The following is a 27051-nucleotide window of genomic DNA, read 5'->3' as shown; positions in this document are numbered from 1 at the left end:
TGCTCCACAACAAGAGAGGCTGCGATAGTGAGAGGCCCGCGCGCCGCGATGAAGAGTGGCCCCCACTTGCCGCAACTGGAGAAAGCCCTCGCACAGAAACGAAGACCCAACACAGCCAAAAAAAATTAAAAAAAAAACAAAAAAACAAAACCCCATTAAAACATGCTTGTTTAAAAAACTGTTAAAAAAAACAGGAGTCTTCTGGGAAAAGTATGGCCATCACTTTAGACTCCCGGCTGGCCATTCCTCTCTTCTCTGCGACAGGAACCCAGGAGGTTTGGGGTCAACAAAGCTGAGAACCCCCTGTGTCAGGCATCACAGACTCAGGATGCTCCCAGCAGGGAGGGGGAGGGAAGGGAGGGCGGCCCCATCCAGTGCCCATCCCCTCCCCTCCCCACACTCCCTGGCACTGGGGTCCCAGCCACATTCCCCATCCCAGGAACCACCTAGCTGTGGGAGAAGCCCGCGTGGGAGAAGGCAGGAAGGTGGGGGGCACAGGCCGCAGCCTCGGGGAGGCAAGCCAGGCGGTTGACCTCACAGCTCCCAGCATCCTGGTCCTCCCGGAAGTAGATGGAGTCAGCAGAATCGATGGAGGGGTCCTGGTCAAAGAAGTTGTAGGGTCGGAGGAAGAAGCCCACGCCATTCCCCACAGTCACTGTGTTGGGAATGTCCTCTGCATGGGGGATGTGCAGGAAACCGGCTGTCACCCAGGCCACCAAGTCCTAATGGGGGCTAAGAAAGAGGATCATGAGGTCTGGCTTTGCTAAGGACACGTCTGCCTCCCCCAGTGGCCTTGTATGGGAGGACTGAGTTCAGCAGCCCAGGAAAAATGTGAAATCATAGCGCTTTCTTCTTTAGTGGGCTCTAAAGACCCCTAGAGGAATCTGGCCTGGGAGAGAGTGAGAGGCTCATCCTTGCTCCCCCTGCCTCCCCCCTCGTGCCCACCTCCTCCCTCTCAACTCACCTGCCCAGCAATGGTCTCATTGCTGATGAAGTCAGTGAAGTCCAGGGTGGGGGTCCAGGGGTCATTCAAGTTATAGATGCTGATGCTTCTGGGTTCCTCCTCCTTCCGCTGGGTCACAGCCAGCTGGCACCTGCAGGGGATTTGGATTAGACCCACAAGGTCATCGACTCATCCTGCTGCCTGAAGCTGCACTGAAGAGAGGACACAAAGGGGAAAGGAGCATAAAGGTCTTACGTTGTCCAGCCTCTGTATCGTTTTCTGTCCACTTCCCTCTCTCTCGCTCTCTCACAAAGTTCCCGCGTTTGCTCAATATCCCGTATCTCAAACATCTACCGGCCCATTGTTCAGACTTCAGGTGGGACTGTCGCTCACGCATCCATGCAGATGGGAGTCTGGGCCTAGATGCATATGCACAGACATGGCCTGATTCCCATCTTAGGTGAATTTCAGTATCTCATGTGCCTGCATTTTAGGGAATATTCCCTCAGATCTGTGCTCCTCTCTTTGTTTTCCCCTCCAACCTTGATTGTGAACATTTTAAACATACAGAAAAGTTAAAAGAATAGTCTAGTGAACACCCATATACCCGCATCCTAGATTCTACCTGGAGCATTTTGTCATATTTGATTCAGCACGTATCTTTCCATTCATTCATCCACGCAGGAGGCTTCATTTTGAGCGGCCTAAGATTGTGGCTGCAGGGATGTGTGTGTGAATGTGTGATCGTGAGTGTGTATATGTACACACACCCATGGGAGGTGGGGGAACCTGGGTTCCCAGCAACATGGAGCCTTTGATACAGTCCGCCTCCCCCAGTGCCTCTCTGACACCCCATCACCTCGCCCAGCTGAAGGCTCTCTCCATGGAGCTGTTCTGGGTCAGGGGCTCCCCAGCAAAGTTGACTGTCTGGATGCGGTAGCCCCTCGGGTGCCCCCACTTGTTGCTGTGATTGCTGGCCAGGTACAGATAGCGAGGGGAGGGACCTCCCAGGGGGGAGGCGGCCTGCTCCTCCATCTCCAGCAGCTTCCGGGTCACCTGCAGCCTCTGTATCTGGTGCTTGGGGCTCCAGGGTACCGCCGTAGGGACAAAAGCCATGTCCTCAGCCCAGACCCAGTTCTCCAGTCCTGCCAGGGTGAAGCGGAGATGGTGGGGGGAAGGGGGAAAAGGGAGGACTGGTCATGCAGCTGCTCCGCCCCCTCTGGACTCTGTTCCCACCTGGCTTCAGAGTGGGGGCCAAAGAGAAAGCCAGACTGAGTGTGCCCCCTCTTCCCTCCCCTCTCCCCAAGATGTTCCTGATCCAGAGATTTGGAGAAGATCTTTCTTCTTGATATCATCTCTGGTAATAATCCCAGATGACTTGTGACTGCGCTTTCACTGACCTTCCCCCTCTGAGGAGCTGAAGGGAGGGTGGTTTACCTGAGGTTGGAGCAGTCTAGCAGGCAACGTGCAGGGCCTGGTTCTTTCTGACCTGAGGCAAGGGTCTGCACCTCATATCTGAAGCCCTCTGGCATCACTAGAACTGCCTTCTCATGAAAATAATCACAGCAGTAGCTCATATTTGTTGAACTTGGAGGAGCTCTGCACAGGCAGTGTGTTGAGGGCTTTACATGGATTGATGCTTTACTTGCACAACAACCTGATGAAGGAGGAACTATAATTGTCCCCATTTTACAGATGGGACAACTGAGGCTTAGAGAATTTAAATAATGTGCCCCGGTTTGTCACCAAGGGCATGTGGTTAGTTTCATGGCAGTGCCGGGGACCCAGGTCTCAGTCTGGCTCTACACTGCCTACACATCAGTACCCAGAGGAAACCAACACAAAGGGGCTCCATCACACATGGACAGCAGACATGCAGGTCAGAGGGAAGGATAGTCAGACCCCAAGCCCAACACTGCTGGAGCTTAGCGGTGTTTTCTATTGCTTGGGGATTGGCAAGAAATAAGGGGCAAGGCCAAAGACACAGTCTGTTGCCTGAATATTTGGAGTTTTGAATGATTTTATTGGAGTCCAACTAGGTTCCATATTAGGACTCAACTTAAGTGATCTGAGACCAAAGAGCAGTAAACCAAAACATGCCAGAAGCTCCCTCCATACCTTCCAAAGATCAAAGAGAGCAGAGACTGATTAAGCAAACCCTCAGTTTCCCTTTGTGAATTACTGCTCCTAGGCCACACTCCACAGTTTCTACTTGTAGATGACAATTAAAGGCCAAGAGTTCCCTTTCCGGTACATCCACACAAGCAGGCTCATGTGGATAATAATAATAATAATAGCTAATACTTCTCTGTGTGTGTCAGGCACCGCTCCAAGTGCTTTAAGAGTTGCCATAGCTTAGATGTAGAGATAAAGAGAGATGTGTGCGTCAGTTAGAATACATACATATATTTTCTAGCTAAGTCCGATGAGAGAGCCTAAAAGCAATGACATCCCAGTAATAATGAGCACACCTGGTACCCAGATCTTGGTTTCTAAATACTATTCTCCAATAAAAGGAACCAGAGATTCTTGGAGAAGTGGTTGATTTCAGGGCTGGAGCAGGGAAAATACAAGATGGAACTGGAACATCTTGCGGTGCCAGAAAGTAAAGAAGTGCTCAAAAAAGGATGGAGGCATGTCAGCAAGACACAGGAACCAACCTGAAGGCTCTTCCAATGGCCAAAGCTGAAACAATTTAAGGAACAAAATAAATGATAGTGTGGGGTTATAACCCTTAGAATAAAATATCCATGAGTCCATATAGTTATGAATAAATAATTACATACATAAATAAAGTAAAAAGGAGGGATAACACTTTCTTAACGGAGAATTCCAATTCATAAATGTATAAAGAATAAGAGAAAAAATGTAAATGACACAGCAATAATAATTGTTGCAGGAAAAATCCACCAATAGATGCTAAAATTCGTGGGCAAGAGTTTGAGAAGAAAGAGTTTGAGATGAAAAGAAATAGTATATTTGCATAGCATCAAAAATTTCCCCCCAATATTTCTTAATTGAAAACGGAAAAACAGTAACTTTTGCAATGGAGGAAGCTGGAAAACACCACCTTACCAAGTGCTTGAGGCCAATATCACTGGTAATAAGACATATGGACATCAAATACCCCTTGATATGATGCTCTGAGAAGGGTATAAAGTCATTTCTGTGGTTTTCTTACCAAAAAAACCTCCACAGAAACAAAAACACAAGCTCAACCCAATCATGAGAAAATATCAGAGAAACCCAAATTGAAAGACATGCTACAAAATGATTGACTAGTATCTTCTAAAGTGTCAGTTCCTGGAAGACAAGGAAAACCTAAAGAAATGCCAGATTGGAGGAGACCATAAGGAGATAGGACATCTAAGTGCAATGTGGGTTGCTGGTTTAGATCCCGGAACAGAGAAAGGAAATCAGTAAAGAACTGATGAAATTCTCATAAAGTCTGTAGTTTATAGTATTGTAACAATGTTAATTTCCTGGTTGTGATTGTCCTGTGGTTATGCAAGATGTTAACATTAGGGGGAGCTTGTGACGGGTATATGAGAACTCTATATAATGTCTGCAACTTTTCTGTAAGTCTAAAGTTATTTCAAAAGAAAAAAATGTTTTTAAATAGTCATCATTAATTCTCACAACAGTCCTATGAGGAATGCACTGTTACACCATTTTTACACTTGAGTAAACTGAGATACAGAGAGGTTAAGTATAAAAATATTTCTCTCAGGTGTGGAGAAAAGGGAACCCTTTTACATTGTTGGTGGGAATGTAAATTGGTGCAGCCACTGTGGAAAACAGTATGGAGGTTCCTTAAAAAACTAAAAATAGAGTTGCCATATGTTCCAGAAATTCCACTCCTGGGCGTATAACCGGACAAAACCGTAATTCAAAAAGATACATGCATCCCTGTGTTCAGAGCGGTACTATTTACAATAGCCAAAACCTGGAAGCAACCTAAGTGTCCATCAACAGATGATTAGATTAAGAAGATGCGATATACACATACATACATATATATATATATGTACATATACATACACACACATGGAATACTACTCAGCCATAAAAAAGAATGAAATAATGCCATTTACAGCAACATGGATGGACCTAGTGATTATCATACTAAGTGAAGGGAGTCAGAAAGAGAAAGGTAAATACCATATGATATCACTTATATGTGGAATCTAAAGTGCAACACAAATGAACATATCTATGAAACAGAAACAGACTTACAGATATAGAGAACAGACTTGTGGTTGCCCGGGGGGGAGGGATGGATTGGGAGTTTGAGGTTAGCAGATGCAAACTATTATATATAGAATGGATAAACAACAAGGTCCTACTGGATAGCACAGGGAACTGTATTCAAAATCCTGTGATAAATCTTAATGGAGGACTTCCCTGGTGGCGCAGTGGTTAAGAATCCGCCTGCCAATGCAGGGGACAAGAGTTCAAGCCCTGGTCCGGGAAGATCCCACAGGCCGCGGAGCAACAAAGCCCGTGCGCCACAACTACTGAGCCTGTGCAGCAGAGCCCACGTGCTCCAACTACTGAAGCCCGTGTACCTAGAGCCCGTGCTCAGCAACAAGAGAAGCCACCGCAATGAGAAGCCTGCGCACTGCAACAAAGAGTGGCCCCGGCTCGCAACAACTAGAGAAAGCCCGCACACAGCAACGAAGACCCAAAGCAGCCCCCCAAAATTAATTAATTAATTAATTTAAAAAAATCATAATGGAAAAGAATATGATAAAGAATATATATATGAATAACTGAATCACTTTGCTGTACAGCAGAAATTAACACAACATTGTTAAGTCAAGTAAACTTCAATAAAAACAAAATGTTTCTCTCACATTTTCCAGGAGCCCTCCACGTTCTCTCCACTCCTCCATCACAACCTAAGCCTACTGAGAGCAGGGATGTTGTTTCTTTTGTTACATTGTTTTAGTGCAGTGCTTGGCACAAATATGCATTCGGTAAATATTTGTTGTTTGAGTGAGTGTAATATGTTGTTATGTGAGAAATTAGAAGTGACAAAATATATGTACATTATGATTGAAATTTGGTGGTAAAATTCTAAATATGTATATCAGTATATCATATATACATAGTATACACTGTAATATATTCTAGATTGCAGATGCACGATTTTAAAAAAGGAAAGACTTTTTTTAAACATGAGAGAATAACCATCTAAGGGTGAAAATCTCTGACGAATTTGATGACTTTCACATTTACTTCTTATACTTTTACATTTTTAATGTTTCAATGACAATTTTTAAATCTAGGCATGGAGACTTCAGCCCCCTCTACTGGAATCCTGGCCTCTGCCAGGATGTCTTACCTCCCGCGTCCAGATCCACCTTGTAGTGGGCACTGTGGACCGTGTGGACCGTGCCCAGCGTGTGTTTCCCAACCTGGTTTCCGTATCTTCGGGCAGCACCAAAGAGGAACGCTGAGCTGATGTAGCCTGTGGCATGGAATTTGTCTTCGATGGCCCCACTGGGGTGGAAGACCATATCCCACACGTAGTCATAGTTGAGCAAGGTCGACACAGATCTGAAGACCAGCACTGTCTCCAAAAGGCCCCCAAAATAGTGGGAATGAAAATCTGAGTGGTGTCGCCTCAGGGGCAGGCCCTGGTTCTGCTCAAACACACAAAAGGCATCATGTAGTGTCTCGGGGGCTTGGGACTCCAAAAGGACGTGCCAGTCCACGTAGGTGGCCAGATAGGGGCAGTCCACCCCACGGGTCAGGGGCGTGGAGTACTTGCCCATGCCAAAGCTGCCGTCCATATAGTGGGTCAGCATTGCTGCTGGGGAATTTCCACCATAGACAGCCAAGGCCTCTTGGAGGCTGATCTCGTAAGCCAGCCGTTCTCCCTGGAATCGGATGTCAAAGATCCTTGGGCCACTGAAAGCTCCGAGGCCAAAGGAGAAAGTCCACAATGAGGAGGCCACTCGACTCCCCTGGACACTGAAGCGGGGGCCCTGGGGATGGAACTGCAGAGGGGGAGCCGGACCCGGAGGCACCTGGGACTTCAGGGACCAGGACCCACCTGTGCCGTTGTCTGGGATCACCACCACGTTCACCAGGCCGGCCTCAAACTGCTCCTCCAGATGGGCCAGACTCTCATAGTAGCGGCCTTGAAAGAACACCTTCTGGATGGTCCAGCGAGCAGGGTCCAGAGCCTTGTGGTCTACCAGAAGCTCCAAGCCTATGGGGTGCAGGAAGAACCCAGCCCCTGAGATGGTGTAGTAGAGGCCAAACCAGGTGGCCCTGTCCTCTGATTGCAAACCACGGGGGGCTGAGGTCATCGTCATCAGGTTCTGTCCTTGGCATTTGTAGGAGCAGCAGTGGTGGAGGAGACCAGCAGCCTGGGGCAGCTCTCTGTTGAAGATCATCTGGTCTATGTCCAGGTACTCTCGCATGAGCACGGGGCGTCGGTGATAGGGCAGGGAGCCCCCATGACGCCCCACAGTCACATCTCGTAGGTAGGAGGGGTGCAGCAGGGCCCCACCAGCAGCTCAGTCACATTGAGCTGGGCTTGTCCTCCAAAGAAGACGATGACCAGTGCCTCCCGGGCAGGCGGGGGGCTCCCCCTGTCCAGGTGGGCCAGGGCTGCAGCCTTGGGGGGCAGCTCCAGCTCTACCGAGAAGATGCAGTTGTCTGAGGGTCTGGCCTGAGCTGCATCCACCAGGCCTGGCCCCAGCTCCTGGGTTAGAAAGCCCATCACAGCCGTCAGCTCTTCTCGGCTCAGGTCAGCAAACAGCTGGCTTTGGCCAGGCTGTGTCCAGGGCTGGGCACTGGGAGATCCGGAGGGGCAGAAGGGAGGCAGGCCAGGATGACACTCCTTCTCAACTCCTTCCTCACTCCCAGCACCACCTTCACCCATGCCCATCACCAGAACACTCCACAGGGACAAAAGAATAAAGACAGCCATAGCTAAAGATCCTGGCTGCCTCCAGGCTCTTGAATCGGAATGCAAGATAGAAAGACAGACAGATAGACAGGACCTGGGTGCAGGATGCCCCTTTCAGTCTCTGGAGGTTCCTGGCTCTGGGTGGGGCTTCTGGGCAATGGCACGATGGGTACATTCAAGACAAGCAGCCAAGGGCAGAAGGTTGGCAGGGGGTGGAGGTTGGGGGAATCAGGGGTCAGGCCAGGCTCGGGAGGTGGGGTTGATGTAGGAACGTGGACTTTAAGTGGCCCATGTAAGCCTCTGTCCTCCTTTTCCAAAACAAACACACAGGTTCAAGGTTGGGGAACGAAGTGGGGGAGGGATCAGTTTGGGAGATACAGCTGGAGAGAGGCAAGCAGAAGAAGTGACAGGGACAGAAAGGGACTGTCCTTGGGCTCTTCCTCCACTCTCCAGATGCAGCCTTTCTCCTGGCTACAAGGCCGCAAGCAAAACTCACCTGTGCACACCCCTCCAGCCGGATTCCCTCCTTCCGTCCTCTAGCTGACGAAGCCCTCGTCACAGTCTACGGCTCCCCCATCAACCAGAATCCTACTGGCACCCACAGGGGACTGGAGAGTCATGCTGAGAACATAAAGCACCTGGGAGGAGCTGGGGGGCTGAAGGGCTGAGCCAGGTCAACATCTTGGAGGCCCTGAGCACCCTAAATCACTGGAGGGGAGCATGGGGGGGTGGAGCCAGTCCAAAGTTGGAGGGGGTGGGGAGTTTCAGTGTAACAGAGATCCCTCCCCACTTGAGCAGGACTGATGGAGCACGGCAGAGGTCAGGGTGCCTGGAAACTGGCTGTGAACAAAACCTAGCTGCCCACAACCCTCATTTCCGGGAAACCCGCCTCCAAAATATTGCAGAGGCAGAGAGCAAAGTTGCCTCCATTCTTGGGCAGGTGATGTGTGGGAGACTGCCATCCTCTGTGCAGCCAGGTCCTGAGGGGAGCTAGGAGAGACTGAGGGATCTGGAGAGAGGACATGCATCCCTCGTGAGCTTGGAGGAGAATCCTTTGCAACCTGGACATGTCCAAGAGCACTTCCCCAGGAAGCCATGTTGGACCGACCTTGTAGACAGAGTGCGTGTGCCTGCAGGAGACTGGACAGGGCATTCCAGCCGAAGGGAACAGAAGGTGCAAAGGTACAGAAAGTTGAAACAGCCTGGGCCTGGGCAGGGAACGGCCAAGGCCAGCTTATGGGGTGTGAGGTGGGGACGGGAGTGGGGCAGGCAGAAGAGGTCAGGTCAGGAAGCCTTGTGAGGTGTGTGTCTAAGCAAAGTAGTAATTGCGGGAAGACAGTGAGAAATCTCAGAACATGTGAAGCCAGGGAAATCAACACCAGAAAGGTCAGATTCTCCAAATATCATCTGGTTATGCCACCAGCTCTATTTTGATATGGGAATTCCACATAAGGGGTCATTTTATTACTGACCCGTGTCCTTGGACTCTTTAATCAATAGAATTGATAAGAAGCCAGAGGAGGAATTCAGGCAAGGCTTTACTGGGACTCATGCTGCAGCAGGAAGGAGTAAGAACAAAACACAAGTTCCCAGGACTTCCATGGTGGCGCAGTGGTTGAGAATCCGCCTGCCAATGCAGGGGACACGGGTTTGAGCCCTGGTCCAGGAAGATCCCACATGCCTCAGAGCAACTAAGCCCGTGCGCACAACTACTGAGCCCACGCTCCTAGAGCCCATACTCCGCAACCAGAGAAGCTACCGCCATGAGAAGCCCACGCACCGCAACGAAGAGTAGCCCCTGCTGGCCGCAACTAGAGAAAACCCGCGCGCAGCAACGAAGACCCAATGCAGCCAAAAATAAATAAATAAATTAATTAAAAACAAACAAACGCAAGTTCCCTTGTTTGCTCTCTGTGGAGGTTGGGTTGGTTCCTTATGTGGGTTGAGGGTGAGGGTGAGGGTGAGGTTGGGGGCAGATCGGTGGGTCGGGTCCAAGGGGTGGCTGAGGTGTTTTGCCCACCCCCTTGGTGGTGCTGTGTGCAGGGGTCATGCCCAGTACCCTGCTTTTGCTCCCGGCACCTCAGAAGTGGCAGTTGGTTTGTGGCTTTTTTGTATCTTACGGTTCATAATTGCCCCGATTGCCCACGCATGCAGGTATTTTTAGTCCCTTGTAGTATCTTTGTGTTCTGTAGCTCCAGGAAGCATTTATCCAGGTGCAAGTGCAAGTACTCCGGTAAAGGGTCCCAGGTCCCAGCCTGTCTCAATTTGAAATGGGCCATGTGGACTTTATAATAAGGGGGAGCAGAATCTAGGGTCAAACCCAGCCCTGGCCACAAGGCAGGCATTTCCAGCCTGGGAACTTCATTCTGGGCCCTCTCATAAGTGCTGGTCTTACCTCCCAGCTAAGAACACACCTTTAAGAGGACGGCTAATGTTTTATGTCCCGACCCGTGCTACCAAGCACAGGTCAAGAAAGTCCACTCTGGTGGGGCATCCCCAGGCTCTCCTATGGGAGGTGGGTAATGATCAGGGAGTGGGAGGGAGAGCCTTTGCCTTGCCTGCTGGGGGAACTGGTACAGAAGAAGGTGTCCCCTCTGCCCACCTTCCCTAAGTGTCTCGCTGTCACATCGCTTCCTCTGATATCGTTTCATCCTAGGCTTCACAATCATCATGTCAAACACCCTAAAAACATGTTGAAAAGGTGTCCCTTTTGGAGAATTACTCAGGAGACAGGACCACACGTCCTGCTCCCCCCACTAGGTCTTATTTTCATTTGGACCAACTTGGCCCCTGCCTCTGTGAATGTGCTGAAGATGCGTTTATCCCTGGGAGCCGGAGCGCACCCCCCAGCCCACAGGCTGAGGACTGGGCCCCGGGATGTGGTGCCTGAGTCGGGCTGCTGTCCCAGAGGCCCTGTGCGGCCAGCGGGACCATCCCGGACACCCAGGTCACTGCACTCTGACCTGCATTCTGGGGACATGGCTCTGGCTCCAGTGTGCAGTGGGGCTCGGGTGTGGGACAGACAGGGGGGAGGACACTGGACAGGAAACAAAGGGCCAGGATGAGCCCAGTGACCTCGAGGACAGAGAGGAAGGGAGGGGTCTGAGCGATGTGGCGGGTGGAGTTGACAGGACTCGGTGTCCGATTGGGTGGATGAGTGAGAAAGGGCACAGCCTCGTAGGTGACACAAGGACACAAAGGTTGCACTGGGTGACTTGGGATGGTGGGAGACTTTCCTCAGAAGAATGACATACAGGGGACTTCCCTGGCGGTCCAGTGGTTAAGATTCCGTGCTTCTGCTGCAGGGCAACTAAATCCCGCAGGCCAAAAAAAAAAGAAATAGCAATGTTCCTCCGTTCAGGAGGTCAGGGGCTGCACAGAAGCAAGGACAAGAGTCAGTGACCAGGCATCCTTTCTTACTTTCCCTGTGATCTCAGCAGAAGTTGGGAGGTGGGAGGGGGTCATCCAGGATGGGGTTCTGATCCGGGCACTCTGCAAACAGGGCCTCCTTGGGCCACATTCTCACAGGAGTCCTCCCCCAGCCTCCCCCAGAATTCAGGCCACCATCATTTCTTCCCCCTGACCCACCTCCCTGCGCCTAAGCCTTCTGTCAACTCTATTCTTTGTATCTGGGCCAGAGGCAATGTCCTCAGAGGTAACACTGACCCTGTCACTCCCTTGCTTAGAATCCTTCCATGGCTCCCCATTTTCCTTACGGTAACTGTGGCTTGCAAGGCCCTGTCTCCTCTGCCCCCTGCTTGACCCTCCAGGCTCTGCTCACAGCCCACACACATGTCAATGAACTTGGGTATTTGGATGGGGCCACTTTGTCACCTCCTGGCCTCTGAACATGCTGTTCCCTCTTCCTGGAACCTTATCTCCGCTCTCTTCCTTCTCCCTCGGCCAACTTCTACTCCTCTGCCAGGATCAGCTTAGACATCAGGTCCCTCAGGAAGCCTTCCCCAATCCCTAAGTCTGGGTTAGGAGCCCCTGCTATGTCCTCCTCCTACCTCCCCTGGAAAATTCCCTGATGCAATGGACCCTTTACTGGCCCCTCTCGTCCCTGAGGGTAGACATTGTGCATCTTATTCCATAACGTATCCTAGTGCCTTTCAAGGCACCTGGCATGTAAGAGGCACTGGGGAAATCTTTGTTGAATGCATGTAGGAATCCTTCTCCTGCACCCTCAGAGCGAGCCCTTCCCGGGGGCTACCGGAGGAGAGCAGAGGCAGGCGAGCACATCTTGCGCTCCTCACAGGGGCGTCCCATGTCTACAGTCCTGGAAGTCCCAGTTATGCCCCTGACCTAAGCCTCAGGCGTCCCCTTGTCCAGCTCCGCTTAGGGCAATGGGCCCAAGTCCTAAAGATCTTGGCCTTGGAGACACCAGTTCTTTCAGAACCTGACATCCTGGGTTACTATTCCCTCCTATGGCTTGACCAGAAGTCTGAGGCTAACAATCCAGCCAGCCTCAGGGGTTTAGGAAGAGAGCGGGTGGGGTAGGGGGCTGGAGGTCCACCTTGCAGCCCTCCTGACCCCAGCTGGGCTGATGAGCTCACGATCTACATGTCCACTGACGCCTGGGCCAGGGTTGTCATCTCCATGGAGGGTTGTCATCTCCATGATGTGACTGAGAGACACACCACAGTCCCTTTTTCAGATCAAAGCTTGTGAGCGAGCATTCACATACACTCACTCGCACACTCACCGCTTGCAAACACTCACACTCTTGGTCTGGAGATGGGTTTCAAGGCAATGAGTGTCATGTTATAAAAACAGGATGGGATGAGGGGTGGACACCAGCATTCCTTTATTCCTTTTCCCTCCAACACTGACTGTTGTGCAACTGACCATAAACAGGAGCCAGAAGAAGGTGGAGACAAAATCATAAGCATGTAATGGAGAAATGAAATTACTCAGGTCAGAGAAAGTAGAAGCATAAACTCGGTATCAGAGCCACGGTGGTCACAACACGCCTTTTTCTCCTCGGTCTCAGTCTTCAGTCTCTCCTTGTCCTCAATCTCTCTCTGTCCTCTGTCACCCTGGCTTCCACCCCAGCCTGTGTTATAAATTCATCCAGCCATCACTGGCCCTCCCTCCTGACTGAAGTCTTTCTCCCTGTTCTTTGGAACCTAGTTTCTCTCCAGCTCACTAACTCGTCTCTATCCGCTGTTCTACTGACCCAGAAGTGAACCTGGGCTTGGGGCAGGACAGAAGGTAGCAGAAGCTTCTGTGTTGTCTGTGCTCCCTGGATATGATTTCCCTCTGGTCAGAAGCTGAGCAGCGTCCGAAATCTGTTTCCTGCATTTCACCTCCTAGCCTGGCCTGGGCTTCCAGCAGGCAGCAGTCACCCCTCCCCAGTGCTTCTCATTGCCCCCACTTCTAAGAGAGAGAGAGAGACAGGGGGAGGGAGTGAAAGAGAGCAAAAGAGACATTGACTGAGGTTTAACATTTTCTTGGAGATGTACAGGCAAGAGGAGGCAAAGCAGTTACCAGAGGCCACACCCATTTCTCTGGGTCTCAAATATTTGAGAAAATTGAGTCCCTGGGGCTATCTCTTAACTCACTCTACCCTTCCCCCCTACCCTAACCCCTTCCTAAAAGACAAGTCAGTTTAAAAAAAGAAGTCAGGTGTTGTTTGGGCCCATTTATTATTTGAATAATAATAAATGAATAGGTAATACAGTCACATGGTTCAAAATTCAAATGTACAAAAGGGTATATAGTACTAAGTCTCCTCCCTCCTCTGTCTCAACTTCCTGGTTCCCCTCCACAGAGGCAACCAGTGTTACCCGTGTCTTCCGAATATGCATCTATAAGATATGAAAATGTGTATTTATATGATCCTTCCCTGTAAAACACAAATGGAAGTGCCCTATACACATTTCTGTGCCTTTCCTTGTTCATTGGAAGATTATTCCCTATAAAGAGATATAATTAGTTTTACAGCTGTGTAGTATTGCTTTGTAAGGCTGCATCAGAATTTATTTAATCAGTCTTCTAGGGACGACAGTTCTGCTGCTTCCCATCCCTGGCTATTTGTAGAGGGACCCCCAATCCAGACTGCTCCCACCCACCCCTCCACAGGGACAGCCTGCTGGGGAGGCTCCACCCCCAGGCCTTGGCTCATTTGCATGCTCACACGTGATTGAACCCCTGGCCCTATGACTGGAGTCCCTGGTCTTCCTGCTTCTCATCCTTTGTGCCCACCCAGCCTCCCATATTGGCTACTGCAGAGCACAGAGGGCACTGGTCACGCACAGACTTGGCACAAAATGCCCACTCCTCATTACCACTGCGCCCGCAAAGTCATCTAAAGTGCTAACTTGAGCTGCTGCTGTCTCCATGACCATCCGCTGCCAGAGAATGCAAGGCAGGCCTACACAAATGGGCAGAAAGAACTGTGGGGAAACACATTGTGCCCCAGGACTGGGGGTAGGGGCAGCTCCCAGACACAGGGACACAGACGGGGATTGTCCTCTCAAACTAGATGTCCCTTGCATTTTGAGACTTCCAGAGGTCTAGAACCAGGAGAGGAGACCAGAGGTGAGAAATGAGGGCTGAGTAACATCCCCTCAGGGCTGGGAGGGAAATCCCAGGATTTCATAAGAACAGGTAGGAACAGGAGGAGGCTAGGCAAGAGGGGAGAAAGAAAGAAGGAGGACTAGGATGAGTGGAAACATGGGCCAAAGAGCCCCTTCCAGCTTGATTCCTAGATTCACGGGCCTGGCAGGAACCCTGCCCCAGGGCCTCCTGGCGGTTATCCCCATAGCAGAGCCCCCATCCTCACCTCCCAAGTGAGGACTGAGGAGTCTCAAGAGAAACCTGGGGTGGCTAAGAAGATTTGGGAAACCCAGAAAGCAAAAAGAAAAGGAAACAAAACAAAAAACACCAAAAACAGGAGTCTTCTGGAAAGTTTAACCATGACTCCAAGCTCCTGGCTGGCCATTCCCTTCCTCTCTGCAAGAGGAACTTAGTAGGTCTGGGGTCAACAGAGCTGAGAGCCCCCCGTGTCAGGCATCACAGACTCAGGATGCTCCCAGAAGGGAGGGGGAGGGAAGGGAGGACGATGGGAGAAAGAGGACCCCCGGGATGTGAGGAGGGAGAAGACATAGGCTGCCCTGCCCAGTGCCCATCCCCTCCCCTCCCCACACTCCCTGGCACTGGGGTCCCAACCACATTCCCCATCCACCTAGTTGTGGGAGAAGCCCGCGTGGGAGAAGGCAGGGAGGTGGGGGGCACAGGCCGCAGCCTCGGGGAGGCAAGCCAGGCGGTTGACCTCACAGCTCCCAGCATCCTGGTCCTCCCGGAAGTAGACGGAGTCAGCAGAATCGAAGGAGGGGTCCTGGTCAAAGAAGTTGTAGGGTCGGAGGAAGAAGCCCACGCTGTTCCCCACAGTCACTGTGTTGGGAATGTCCTCTGCATGGGGGATGTGCAGGAAACCGGCTGTCACCCAGGCCACCAAGTCCTAATGGGGGCGAAGAAAGAGGATCATGAGGTCTGGCTTTGCTAAGGACACGTCCGCCTCTCCCAGGATTCACTTTGGCAGCCCACCTTTGCTCGAGAGGATTTTAAGTCTTTAAACATTTTTCCTACTAGTCCAGAAATCAACGCATAAATGGTCAATTTCATATTCGGAGCAACACCTGCCCCCCATCCCAACCTGCACCCTCCATCTCTGACATTCCCCATGACATCACCATCAGCCTACACACCCCCAGAGGAATGATGACACCCACGGGCAACTTCAGCTCCTTTCCCCTGACTCAACGAGAGCTCCCAAACTCTGACAGAAGGAGGATGAGGAGGGAAGATCAGGGTTTGGGAGGCAGAAATTAACTTGGAAATTAATGCTTTAATGGTCAAGCCAGCAACAGAGAAGCTTTAGATATAAGAGATGTGGTCTTCCCTGTCACTTCCAGCCCTCCTGAGTCCTGGGGCCCTTAAAGGACTCAGTCCACGACGCTGAGACTTAGAGAGCTGTAGAGTCTTGAGGATAGGCTGGAGCCTCAGCCACTGTCTGCAAATGAACTTCCACCTTGGGAAGATTCCCTCAGCAGGTAATGATCAGATCCACAAAAGCACAGAAGGCAGGAGTCAGCTCTGTCCTTGAGGAGATGGTTTTCAGGGACCTCCCCGAGAGAAGGTGGGGCTCATCTCTGTGTCCCCGAACCCCTCCCTCAGCCTCCCACAGCCAGCTGACCTCTCCAGCTATGGTCTCATTGTTGATGAAGTCAGCGAAGTCCACGGTGGGGGCCCAGGGGTCATTCTGATTGAAGATGCTGCTGCTGCGGGGCTCTGCCTCCTTCCGCTGGGTCACAGCCAGCTGGTACCTAGAGATGCTCTGGTCAGGCCTCCATGGTCACTAAGCCCATCCTGCTGCCTGATCATCATGGAAGGGAGCTGAGCCCATGGACCTCAGCATTCCCATCTCGTTCACACAGTCACTCTGACGCCACCCTGGTGGGTGGCCCAACATCATTCCATGTCCTCCTGTTCATCCCTTGCCATTTCACAACATGCCCCCCCCCCCAAACAGAAAAGACTTTTCCCACCTGGGCTTTAGCCTTCCAAGGGGACCATGTATCCACTGTGGGCCTTTGGATAACCAGGAAATCCTTTTTGAGCTCTTACCTCACTCACTCACCTCGTGTACAGTTTGAACTGAGTTCCCAATTGCCCCTCCCAACACTCCCTTCCCACTCTCATCCCCTCCCCCGCCCCACACGCATACCGCACCCCATCACCCACCTCGCCCAGCTGACGGCTCTCTCCATGGAGCTGTTCTGGGGCAGGGGCTCCCCAGCAAAGCTGACTGTCTGGATGCGGTAACCCCTCGGGTGCCCCCACTTGTTGCTGTGATTGCTGGCCAGGTACAGGTAGCGAGGGGAGGGACCTCCCAGGGGGAAGGCGGCCTGCTCCTCCGTCTCCAGCAGCTTCCGGGTCACCTGCAGCCTCTGTATCTGGTGCTTGGGGCTCCAGGGTACCGCCGTAGGGACAAAAGCCATGTCCTCAGCCCAGACCCAGTTCTCCAGTCCTGCCAGGGTGAAGTGGAGATGGTGGGGGGAAGGGGGAAAAGGGAGGACTGGTCATGCAGCTGCTCTGCCCCCTCTGGACTCTGTCCCCACCTGGCTTCAGAGTGGGGGCCAAAGAGAAAGCCAGACTGAGTGTGCCCCCTGCTTCTCTCCCCTCTCCCCAAGATGTCCCAATCTTTCAGCCAAACCTGTTGACCTGTGAAATATTTCTTCAAGGATTTCATTCCTTCATCCTTTCACACTCATTAGCGGAGAGGCCTGTGCTCAGCGCTGGGGACACACTGATGAATGAAACAACGTCCTTACCCTCCTGCTCTCACAGAAGCCCCAGAGAGGCCAAGCCCTGAAGGGACTGTAGTGTGAGAGGAGCACATTCAAGATTGAAGGGGGCTTCCCTGGTGGCGCAGTGGTTGAGAGTCTGCCTGCCAATGCAGGGGACACGGGTTCGAGCCCTGGTCTGGGAAGATCCCACATGCCGCGGAGCAACTAGGCCCGTGAGCCACGACTACTGAGCCTGCGCGTCTGGAGCCCGTGCTCCGCAACAAGAGAGGCCGCGATAGTGAGAGGCCCGCGCACCGCGATGAAGAGTGGCCCCCGCTTGCCGCAATTAGAGAAAGCCCTCGCACAGAAACGAAGACCCAACACACCCAAAGATAAATAAATAAATTGATTAAAAACAAACAAAAAAAGAACCTTTAAAAAAAAAAAAAAAAAAAAAGATCGAAGGTTAGAGGAACACAGGTCCAGGCAAGAATAGAGGCCTTCCTGGGCCACTTTTCAGCCTGGCCTTAGAGGATGTCACCAGCAGAGATAACATGGCAGGGCATTCTAGGCAGGGGCAAAACAGGAGCAAAAGCAAAGAAACATGACTGTCACATGTGGTGCGCATGTCCAGGGACAGGGCGGGTGTGTGGCTTAAGCAGCACGGGAAGAATGGGAAAGGCAGGCAGTAGCTGTCCTCTGAAGGGAAGGGCCTTGTAGGTCCTTCTGTGGACAGGATCCTATAGGTGATGGGGAAAGTGGGAAGCGTGTAAGGGAGCAGGCTGGCATGGGCTGCTAGGTCCCTCTGAGCGCAGGGTGAACCATGGATCTGAGAGGAAGAAGAGTCGAAGCAGCAAAGAGAGGGCTGGCGCCCACACGGGACCGGCAGCGGGGCCAAGCGAGGGGTTGGAGATATTTCAGAGGCAGAAAAAATCTGGTGATGAACTCAATGTGGGGAACGACAGTGAAATGACCAGGACTCCGAGGCATCATGTAACCCTTGGCTCTCTGTGACCACCAACTGCAGGAACTATCTGGAATATTCCACAGTATCCACTCTACCCCTCACACTTAAATGTATTGTGCCCAGAGATGGAAACTCAGGGAGGAGAAAGGTCCACCTCCCAGGGAAATGTATACCCCGGGGGCGTTCCACGATTGGCCTGCAGGTTCCAGGGACTCTGCAGAATGCAAGCAGATCCTCCCCAATACCTACACTGCAGGCTAGACACAGATAAGCTGAAAAGCAAATGGCTGCCTCACTGAAGTGGGACCCACATAAGTGCCAGGGAGGGAAGAGGGCAAAGGGGACCCTTAGCCTGGATCCTGCCTCTTCTCTGAGCTTAGCTGTTTCCCAAGATTTTCTGATGAGGTCATGTGGAGGGTGGGTGGCAGCTCTGCACCCAGCCAATGAGCTACGATCTCAGTAAAATTCAGCAGCCAACTCTCTCCCAACCAGCAAAAGAGGAAGCATGAAACTCCAAAACATATACTCAGATCTTCCTTTCCTGGAAAACTTCCATCAACCCCAAAGCAAATAGAGGCAACCCTTCAGCCCCCTATCCGGGATCCTGGCCTCCGCCAGGATGTCTTACCTCCCACGTCCAGATCCACCTTGAAGTGGGCACTGTGGGTGTGGACCGTGCCCAGCGTGTGCTTCCCAACCTGGTTTCCATATCTTCGGGCAGCACCAAAGAGGAACGCTGAGCTGATGTAGCCTGTGGCATGGAATTTGACTTCGATGGCCCCATTGGGGTGGAAGACCATATCCCACACGTAGTCATAGTTGAGCAAGGTCGACACAGATCTGAAGACCAGCACTGTCTCCAAAAGGCCCCCAAAATAGTGGGAATGAAAATCTGAGTGGTGTCGCCTCAGGGGCAGGCCCTGGTTCTGCTCAAACACACAAAAGGCATCATGTAGTGTCTCGGGGGCTTGGGACTCCAAAAGGACGTGCCAGTCCACGTAGGTGGCCAGATAGGGGCAGTCCACCCCACGGGTCAGGGGCGTGGAGTACTTGCCCATGCCAAAGCTGCCGTCCATATAGTGGGTCAGCATTGCTGCTGGGGAATTTCCACCATAGACGGCCAAGGCCTCTTGGAGGCTGATCTCGTAAGCCAGCCGTTCTCCCTGGAATCGGATGTCAAAGATCCTTGGGCCACTGAAAGCTCCGAGGCCAAAAGAGAAAGTCCACAGTGAGGAGGCCACTTGACTCCCCTGGACACTGAAGCGGGGGCCCTGGGGATGGAACTGCAGAGGGGGAGCCGGACCCGGAGGCACCTGGGACTTCAGGGACCAGGACCCACCTGTGCCGTTGTCTGGGATCACCACCACGTTCACCAGGCCGGCCTCAAACTGCTCCTCCAGATGGGCCAGACTCTCATAGTAGCGGCCTTGAAAGAACACCTTCTGGATGGTCCAGCGAGCAGGGTCCAGAGCCTTGTGGTCTACCAGAAGCTCCAAGCCTATGGGGTGCAGGAAGAACCCAGCCCCTGAGATGTTGTAGTAGAGGCCAAACCAGGTGGCCCTGTCCCCTGATTGCAAGCCACGGGGGACTGTGGTCATGGTCACCAGGTTCCCTCCTTGGTGCTTGTAGAAGCAGCAGTGGTGGAGGAGACCAGCAGCCTGGGGCAGCTCTCTGTTGAAGATCATCTGGTCTATGTCCAGGTACTCTCGCATGAGCACGGGGCGTCGGTGATAGGGCAGGGGGCCCCCGTGACGCTCCACAGTCACATCCCGCAGGTAGGAGGGGTGTGGCAGCGGCCCCACCAGCAGCTCAGTCACGTTGGGCTGGGCTTGTCCGCCAAAGAAGACGATTGCCAGTGCCTCCCGGGCAGGCGGGGGGCTCCCCCTGTCCAGGTGGGCCAGGGCTGCAGCCTTGGGGGGCAGCTCCAGCTCTACCGAGAAGATGCAGTTGTCTGAGGGTCTGGCTTGAGCTGCATCCACCAGGCCTGGCCCCAGCTTCTGGGTCAGAAAGCTCATCACAGCCGTCAGCTCTTCTCGGCTCAGGTCTGCAAACAGCTGGCTCTGGCCAAGGTGTGTCCAGGGCTGGGCACTTGGTGATACGGAGGGGCAGAGGGGAGGCAGGCTGTGTTCACCACCATCTCCTCCCCTGCCAGCTAGTAAGACACACACCAGGGCAAAGATGGTGATGACAGCCAGAGCGAGGAGCACCAGGGTGGTCTTCTGGTTCATTGTCCCATGAACATAGAGACAGAGGATTGAACCAAAGTGGAGACTTGTATTCTCAGGCCAGCAGAAGAGGGTCTCTTTTGCTCCCTGTACTGGTGGCTCCTAGACTCTGGCTGAGGTTCTCAGTATTCCGACGCAATGGAGACTGAGGATGGGAAGAGCATGGGAAGGCTGGGGAGGGGGGCGGAGCGGGCTGGGGTTGGGAGGCGGGCCTAAGGCAGGGCAGCAGTGATTTCCACAGACCTTACATGGCTTTGTGTTCCAGGCTCCAACTCACATTCTGCTCTCTGGGTCAGGGTTGGAACAGGGGAGAGCTGGGGTAGGAGGAAGGGGTGGTGGGGATTTCAAACTAATGCAGCTGACCAGCCTGAGCACAGACATGCACTGACATGCGCAGAAATGCCGGGGAGGAGGCAGCCCCTCTTTCCCCTCCACCCCACTTCTTTCCCCAGCGCCCATTTCTCAGGGCCAGATGTTCCCTTTCCTGCAACTTGGAACTATTGTCCTCCTTCCAAGGAAACCCCACCCCCAGCCCTTCAGCTTCCCAAGCAGCATTTCTTGGCCAGGTCTGTCCCCCTTGCCCCCTCTCCTCCATGGCTAATTTCCTTGGCCAGCGTCCTTAATATTATCTGGGGGATTCTAGATACTTCAAAAGTCAAAGAGAAGAAATTCAAGTAAAAGTCTTGTAATACTTTTTATTATAAATTACACACACCATCAGTTTTTACAAAATTCTATCTATTCTTCCATTTCAATGCACATGCATTAAAGAAATGTCTGGTATAACATTCACCAAATGTGAATGTTAGCTGTTTCTGAGTGGTAGAATTTGTGGTGTTTTTGCTTGAGTATTTTAATAACAACGCCATTTGTATAAATTCATCATTTTTTAAAAATGAACTGGAAATAAGAATTAACCAAAGGATATATGGGGGTTTATGTGGTAGGAGGTGGTTTCCCAAGGGTCGAGTGTCAGGGGAGCAGAAAGTGGGAACACAGAGGAAGGTACATGTCTCGGCACCCCCTCTCTGCCCCGCCCATGTCCCACCACACACTCAGCGCTACAAGTCTTGGTAAGAGAAAGGGGGCAGGTCCGGCACACAGGCCGCCAGGTGGGGGATGCAGGCCACATGATTGACACCGCAGAGCCCAGCATCCTGGCCCTTCTCAAAGTAGACGCTGCCAGGGGAGAAGATGGAGGGGTCCTCATCAAAGAAGTTATAGGGTCGGAGCAAGAAGCCAACTCTGTTCCCCAGAGTCACTGTGTTGGGGACATCCTCAGCGTGGGGGATGTGCAGGAAGCTGGCTGTAACCCAAGCCACCAGGTCCTGCAGGAAGAGGAAGAGCTGGAGACTTTGGAGGCGAGACCCAGAGAACCCCCCCCCTCAGCCACAATCCCCAATCTCCAGTCTCAGCCCTGCTTCCACCTCTGCCCAGCCACAGGCCCAAATAACAGGCGTGGTAATAATCCACGTGAGAAGCTGTAGGGTGGTCCCAGGGCTAATCTCACCCCCAGGAGGGATGACCCATGCTGGTCATCAGGGAACTCCCTGGCCCCTAATCGAAGAACTGGAAACCTACCATTCCCTCCATCCTACAGCCAAGACACCAGGCTTAGGGGAGCTCCTTTCCTCTGCCCCTAGGGCTACCAACCTCTCCTAAGAGGGTCTCATTGTTGATGAAGTCAGCAAAGGCCGTAGTGGGTGTCCAGATGTCATTCTGGTAATAGATGCTGCTGCTCTGTGACTCCTCCTCCTTCCTCCGGGTCACCACAAGCTGGTATCTGACCAGGAATGTTGTAGGAAGGTGGTGTCAGAAAACGTCAAGGGCCTTTACCAGCCCAGAAGTCCTTTGGATCAGATTCTGTGTGAGACCATTCCCGTCCCATATCTACTTGGATCTGAGAAGAGGTCCAGGGGTGAATGATCGAGGTTAGTGAGTTGGGGTCTTCAAGAGCTGGGATGGGGAGGGGACCAGTCCTTCCCTACCACCCAGTGCCCAGGGCCCTCCTCACCTCCCCCAGCTGAGGGCCCTCTCCATGTCGCTGTCCAGGGGCACGTGTATGCCAAGAGGGCTGTGGATCTGGATTCGGTACCCGCGCTGGTGACCCCAGGAATTAGTCTGGTTGCTAGCCAAGTAAAGGTAGCGGGGAAGGGGGTTCCCCAAGAAAAAAGCTGTCAGGTCCTCCCTTCCCAGGACCTGCCGAGTCAGCTGTGGGCGCTGCAGTTGGTGCTCCGGACTCCAAGGGGCTGCCACAGGTTTAAACACCACGTCTTCAGCTACCACCCAGTTTTTCAGCCCTGCCAGGGTGAGGGGAGGGAGAGGAGTTCCACAGCAGGTGAGACAGGTCCCTTGTTTTCTCCGTGATGCCCCCTGCACTGGCCTGACAAAGGGCAGCAGAGCTCATCAGAGAGCACTCTGCGCTGGGAGCCGGGTCTGGACTTGAAGGCTAGCCCGCCTTCTTTGAACCTGCCCTGTCCAACAGTTACCACCGGTCACAAGTGGCTCTTTCAATTTAAAAATTCAGTTCCTCAGTCACACTAGCTACATTCCAAGTGCTCAATAGCTACACGTGGCTAGTGGCTAACATATTGGACAAGGCAGACATACAACATTCCATCATTGCAGAAAGTTCTATTGGCACTGGTCTACCCAATAGACTTTGGACCAATTATTTGCTTCTCTGATTTCTCACTTGGTGAATAGCTACAATGTGCATAAGAAAAGCTGTTCTGTGGCTGAGCTCTATAAATGGAAAAGCACACACAGGTGGCTAATAACATTCTTCTAACTATGAAAGGGATATTTGTCTTGGAGAAGCCGGCTGGAAAAACCCAATCCCCTTCCGTGGTGCCCTGCATACTCCTCCTGGCTCTGAGACTTTGATTTTTTTCTCAATATGGCAGGTACCACTTTGCCTTTTTCACAAAGGAAGTAGATTTATATCTTTAAATTGTCTGGGAGATCCCTGGAACACTTATACTCTTTCTGCAGGTTCGGACTGTTAGTTCCTTTTGGCATGACTCATATGAATGTGCTGGCACACAGGGAACTCTCCTGAAGCCAGTGCCCCTGCCGGTTGTCCTGTGTGCAGGGGCCTGGCACAGACTCTCTGGCCCACAGCACCAGCCTGTGCTGCACGCTGGTCCAATAAATGCTATTTGATTTTATGTCCTAAGACAAGGCTCTTCAATGCCAAAATGCTGGAAAGAAAACTTCGAATCAGAAAATAGTCATATTCCAAATATGTCAAAGAATAACCTAGTTAAAATGCATGATTTAAAATAGCATTTCAATCATGCTGTTTTCTTAGCTCTCTCCCCTCCACCCGCACAGCGCACACACACAGAGGCACACACACGCCATCTTTATACTCAAGAGAATATGGAAATGTTTCACAAGAAATATGCTGAGTTACAGTGCATTATACTTGGGCAGCCACTTCCTGACCCATCTGCCCCCACCCTCCTTAGTTTCCGTAACTGTAAAATGGAGAGGGTCTGATGGATTCCTAATTTTCTTTCTGGGCCTAATAGTCTAACTTGATAAGTTAATTATTTTCTGTCCTGGACAAAAATCTGTCAGGAGCTTTAAGTCCCCTTTGTGCTTAGAGCCCTACTTGAGAAATCCCTTTCTACACTTGCAGCAAGCCTATTGCATGCCTGCCATGTCACCAGAGTCCACTGTGATGACATGTGCTGGCAGGAATGGGATGGTCCTCCCCAGGAGGCGGATGGGGCCCCTGTCTTGTATCCTCAGTTGTCTGAAATCCTGGGGAGCAGCCCCCAGCTAGCACCTCCTTTCCTCAGGCCCCAGGACCACCTCCACTCTGAGAAGCTCTTTAGACAGACTACTCCCCATCTCTGTTCAGGCCCCTGCTTTCCCCACCTCCACCGACTCTCAGAATTAGGAAGGACTCAGAGCCCCGACTCCAGCCGTGTCCAGCCTCAGACAGGCAGGGCAAGTTCACACCACCCACAGACAGGCTAAGGCAGCCAGCTAGTACAGCGCAGCCATTACGTTTGCTTTCACAATTGCAGCGGGTCAGAGGGGCTGGGCGGGGGAACCCTCTCTACCTTTTGCCAAATACCCAGTAAGTCCAGTATTTAGGCTGACTGCAGTTGAATACACTCAGATCAGTCCCTGTTGTTACCACAATAAATTGTGGTGCTGGAATGCCACCCTTGCCTCTTCCGGCTTGATGTGCGGGTCTCCCTTCCCTCTGGCCCACCCCAACTCTCAATCCTCATTCCCTGGGCACTCACCTGCCACATCCAGGTCCAGCTTGAAGTGGAAGGCATGCGTGTGCACCGCCCCCAGCACTCGCTCCCCAACGCGGTTCCCAAAGAGGAGGCTCTCCTCGCCCCCGCTCAGGAAAGCTGTGTTGATGTAGCCCGTGGCATGGACCCGCCCTTCAAGCGCCCCATTTGGGTGCAATACAAAGTCCCAAATGTAGTCATAGTTGCCTACAGAGGACACAGACCTGACTACAAGGGCCGAGCCAGCCAAACCACCATAGAAATGACTCTGAAGGTGATTGTGGTGCCTGCGGAGGGGTAGTCCCTGGGCCTCCTCAAACACACACACAGCCCCCGGGAGCAGCTGGACTGCCCCTTTGCCCACTAATACGTGGATGTCCACCATGGTAGACTGATAGGGGCAGTCCACTCCCCGCACCAAGCCCCGGCTGTGAAGGCCAAGTCCATAGCTGCTATCCAGGTATCGGGTCATCATTGTCTTGGGTGAATCGGCACCATAGATAGACACACACTCCTGGACACTGACTTCATAGGCCACTCGCTCACCCTTGAACCGAACATCAAAAATCCTCATGCCACTGAACACCCCATGGCCAAAGGTAAACGTCCAAAGGGAGGACGCCACTAGGTTCCCTTGCACACTGTACCGGGAGCCCTGAGGTGAGAACTGAAGAGGGGGAAGAGGACCTGGGGAGACCCGCGATCGCAGCGATGAGGCCCCAACTGGCAGGGGTAGAGGAACTCTAACCACTTCCAGCTGGCCAGCCTTAAACTCCCATTCCAACTGACCCAAGTCTGCATAGTAGCGCCCAAGGTAGAAGACCTGCTGGACAGCCCAGCGGGCAGGGTCCAGGGCCCTGTGGTCCAGCAGTAGCTCGAGCCCCACAGGGTGAAGGAAAATCCCAACACCTGAGATGTTATGGTAGAGGGCTATCCAGGTAGCACGGTCCCCTGAGCGCAAGCCACGAGGGGTGGCGTGCAGAGCTGCCAAAGTGGAGCCACTGTAGTTGAAGACAGAAGCCAGGAAGACTGGTGCCTTGGGGAGCTCCATCTCTTTCAAATGCTTCCACATCTGGGCAGACTCAGTTCCCAGCACGGGGCGTCGGTGATAGGGCAGGGGGCCCCCGTGACGCTCCACAGTCACATCCCGCAGGTAGGAGGGGTGTGGCAGCGGCCCCACTACCAGCTCAGTCACATTGGGCTGGGCTTGTCCGCCAAAGAAGACGATGGCCAGTGCCTCCCGGGCAGGCGGGGGGCTCCCCCTGTCCAGGTAGGCCAGGGCTGCAGCCTTGGGGGGCAGCTGCAGCTCCACTGAGAAGACGCAGTTGTCGAAGGGGTGGGCCTGAGCTGCATCCACCAGGCCTGGCCCCAGCTTCTGGGTCAGAAAGCTCATCACAGCCATCAGCTCTTCTCGGCTCAGGTCTGCAAACAGCTGGCTCTGGCCAGGGTGTGTCCAGGGCTGGGCACTGTAGGATACAGAGGGGCAGCGGGGAGGCTGGCTGGAGCTACCTTGGCTGGTCAGCAAGACATAGGCCAGGGCAAAGACAGTAATGAGCGACAGTGCCAGGAACACGAGGACTACCTTGAGATTCATGGTGAATGCCGAGAGCCGAAATGAGAGTCCCACCAGCTGCTCCTTCAAGTTACTGACATCAAGTCAGGGTTTATATTCAGTAGGATGGATTGGAACAGTGAAAACTCCACCCTGTGGGCTGGACGGGAAATTTCTGACCTTGATTTATATAATTCTGCTCCAATTTTCTGTTCTGTGGTTTGGCTCAAGGTACCACTTCCACGTGCATAGCCTCTCCCCATCCCTGAACTCCTCCCGGCAGCACGGTCAGTACCCACTACCGATCTCCATCATTTAGACCAGATTAGAGGGCATTTGTATATACACTAAACTCTACCTTCCACCCAGAATGGGTCTGAGGAAGAATGCAAATCTCAGACACCCAATCAAGCCCCATGTACTATATGCAACCACTCTAACTGTCCACTTTCCTACCTCCTGGCAGGCACTCCCCCCCCACCCCAGTATTTCCAGGATCCACTGCCCAGTTCAGCAGTAAGCAGTGTTCTGCCAGATGCCTAAGACCAAGCCCTTGATCTGTAGTCTCAGGCCTCTACCATCTAATCGGTGAGAAAGGAGTGGTGAAGGCCTGGGCGCAGCAGTCAGATTTGTACACCAATCGCAGGTCCCTAAGCTGTGTGACCTGAGGGGAGTTACTTATCATAAGTCTCAGTGTCCTCACCTATAAAGAAGGGATAAAACTACCCTAGAGATTCATGGAGAGTAAATGCGATCAGGCATGTAAAGTGCTTAACAGTCTGACGTGGGGTAGGCATTCAAAAATTGTCAGCTACTCGTACTGATCTCTGAAACAGAATTGAGCAGATGTTCCTCCGTTGTTCAAGACCTTAAATCTTTTTTTGCAG

General features: G+C 52.4%; 3 protein-coding genes across 6 annotated transcripts; all 3 read right to left on the bottom strand.

The window, feature by feature from the left end:
- Positions 1–203: 203 nt before the first annotated feature.
- LOC118886225 (primary amine oxidase, liver isozyme-like) lies at positions 204–7994 on the bottom strand. Its single transcript, XM_036835641.1, is given in 5 exon segments — positions 204–722; positions 965–1094; positions 1803–2088; positions 6291–7454; positions 7457–7994. Coding segments are annotated over 5 exon segments (2289 nt in total). The 5' UTR covers positions 7890–7994; the 3' UTR covers positions 204–446.
- A 5505-nt stretch (positions 7995–13499) lies between these two features.
- AOC3 (amine oxidase copper containing 3) lies at positions 13500–20515 on the bottom strand. 2 transcript variants are annotated; one of them, XM_036835636.1, is made up of 5 exons: positions 19468–20488; positions 18757–18879; positions 16617–16902; positions 16069–16198; positions 13500–15333 (listed from the first exon to the last, which is right to left on the bottom strand). In XM_036835636.1, the coding sequence occupies exons 1-5, from the start codon at positions 20354–20356 to the stop codon at positions 15058–15060; spliced, it is 1704 nt and encodes a 567-aa protein (XP_036691531.1). In that variant the 5' UTR covers positions 20357–20488; the 3' UTR covers positions 13500–15057. The 2 variants fall into 2 exon arrangements, with proteins under 2 accessions (XP_036691531.1, XP_036691530.1); XM_036835635.1 differs by having other exon boundaries at positions 18757–20515.
- Positions 20516–21024: 509 nt separating this feature from the next.
- AOC2 (amine oxidase copper containing 2) lies at positions 21025–26968 on the bottom strand. Of its 3 annotated transcripts, none has more exons than XM_036835637.1 (4): positions 24619–26968; positions 22368–22653; positions 22007–22136; positions 21025–21681 (listed from the first exon to the last, which is right to left on the bottom strand). In XM_036835637.1, the coding sequence occupies exons 1-4, from the start codon at positions 26204–26206 to the stop codon at positions 21415–21417; spliced, it is 2271 nt and encodes a 756-aa protein (XP_036691532.1). In that variant the 5' UTR covers positions 26207–26968; the 3' UTR covers positions 21025–21414. The 3 variants fall into 3 exon arrangements, with proteins under 3 accessions (XP_036691532.1, XP_036691534.1, XP_036691533.1); XM_036835639.1 differs by having other exon boundaries at positions 21047–21681; positions 25402–26968; XM_036835638.1 differs by lacking the exon at positions 21025–21681 and having other exon boundaries at positions 22012–22253.
- Between the last annotated feature and the right edge of the window lie 83 nt (positions 26969–27051).

The sequence above is a fragment of the Balaenoptera musculus genome, chromosome 20 (assembly GCF_009873245.2).
Source record: "Balaenoptera musculus isolate JJ_BM4_2016_0621 chromosome 20, mBalMus1.pri.v3, whole genome shotgun sequence".
Taxonomy (NCBI): domain Eukaryota; kingdom Metazoa; phylum Chordata; class Mammalia; order Artiodactyla; family Balaenopteridae; genus Balaenoptera; species Balaenoptera musculus.
Note: the sequence above shows the minus strand (reverse complement) of the source record. Positions and strands in the feature narration are given on the sequence as shown.

Bases quoted from the DNA above. Each gene is read 5' to 3' on its own strand.
- AOC3 (XM_036835635.1), bottom strand. From the start codon at position 20,356: ATGAACCAGAAGACCACCCTGGTGCTCCTCGCTCTGGCTGTCATCACC. The intron at 16,903-18,756 runs GTAAGACATCCT...TCACCCTGGCAG, and splicing joins GGTGGATCTGGACGTGGGAG to GACTGGAGAACTGGGTCTGG. The intron at 15,334-16,068 runs GTCAGCTGGCTG...CGCCCCCATTAG, and splicing joins ATGAGACCATAGCTGGAGAG to GACTTGGTGGCCTGGGTGAC.
- AOC2 (XM_036835637.1), bottom strand. From the start codon at position 26,206: ATGAATCTCAAGGTAGTCCTCGTGTTCCTGGCACTGTCGCTCATTACT. The intron at 22,654-24,618 runs GTGAGTGCCCAG...TCACCCTGGCAG, and splicing joins GCTGGACCTGGATGTGGCAG to GGCTGAAAAACTGGGTGGTA. The intron at 21,682-22,006 runs GTTGGTAGCCCT...CTCTTCCTGCAG, and splicing joins ATGAGACCCTCTTAGGAGAG to GACCTGGTGGCTTGGGTTAC.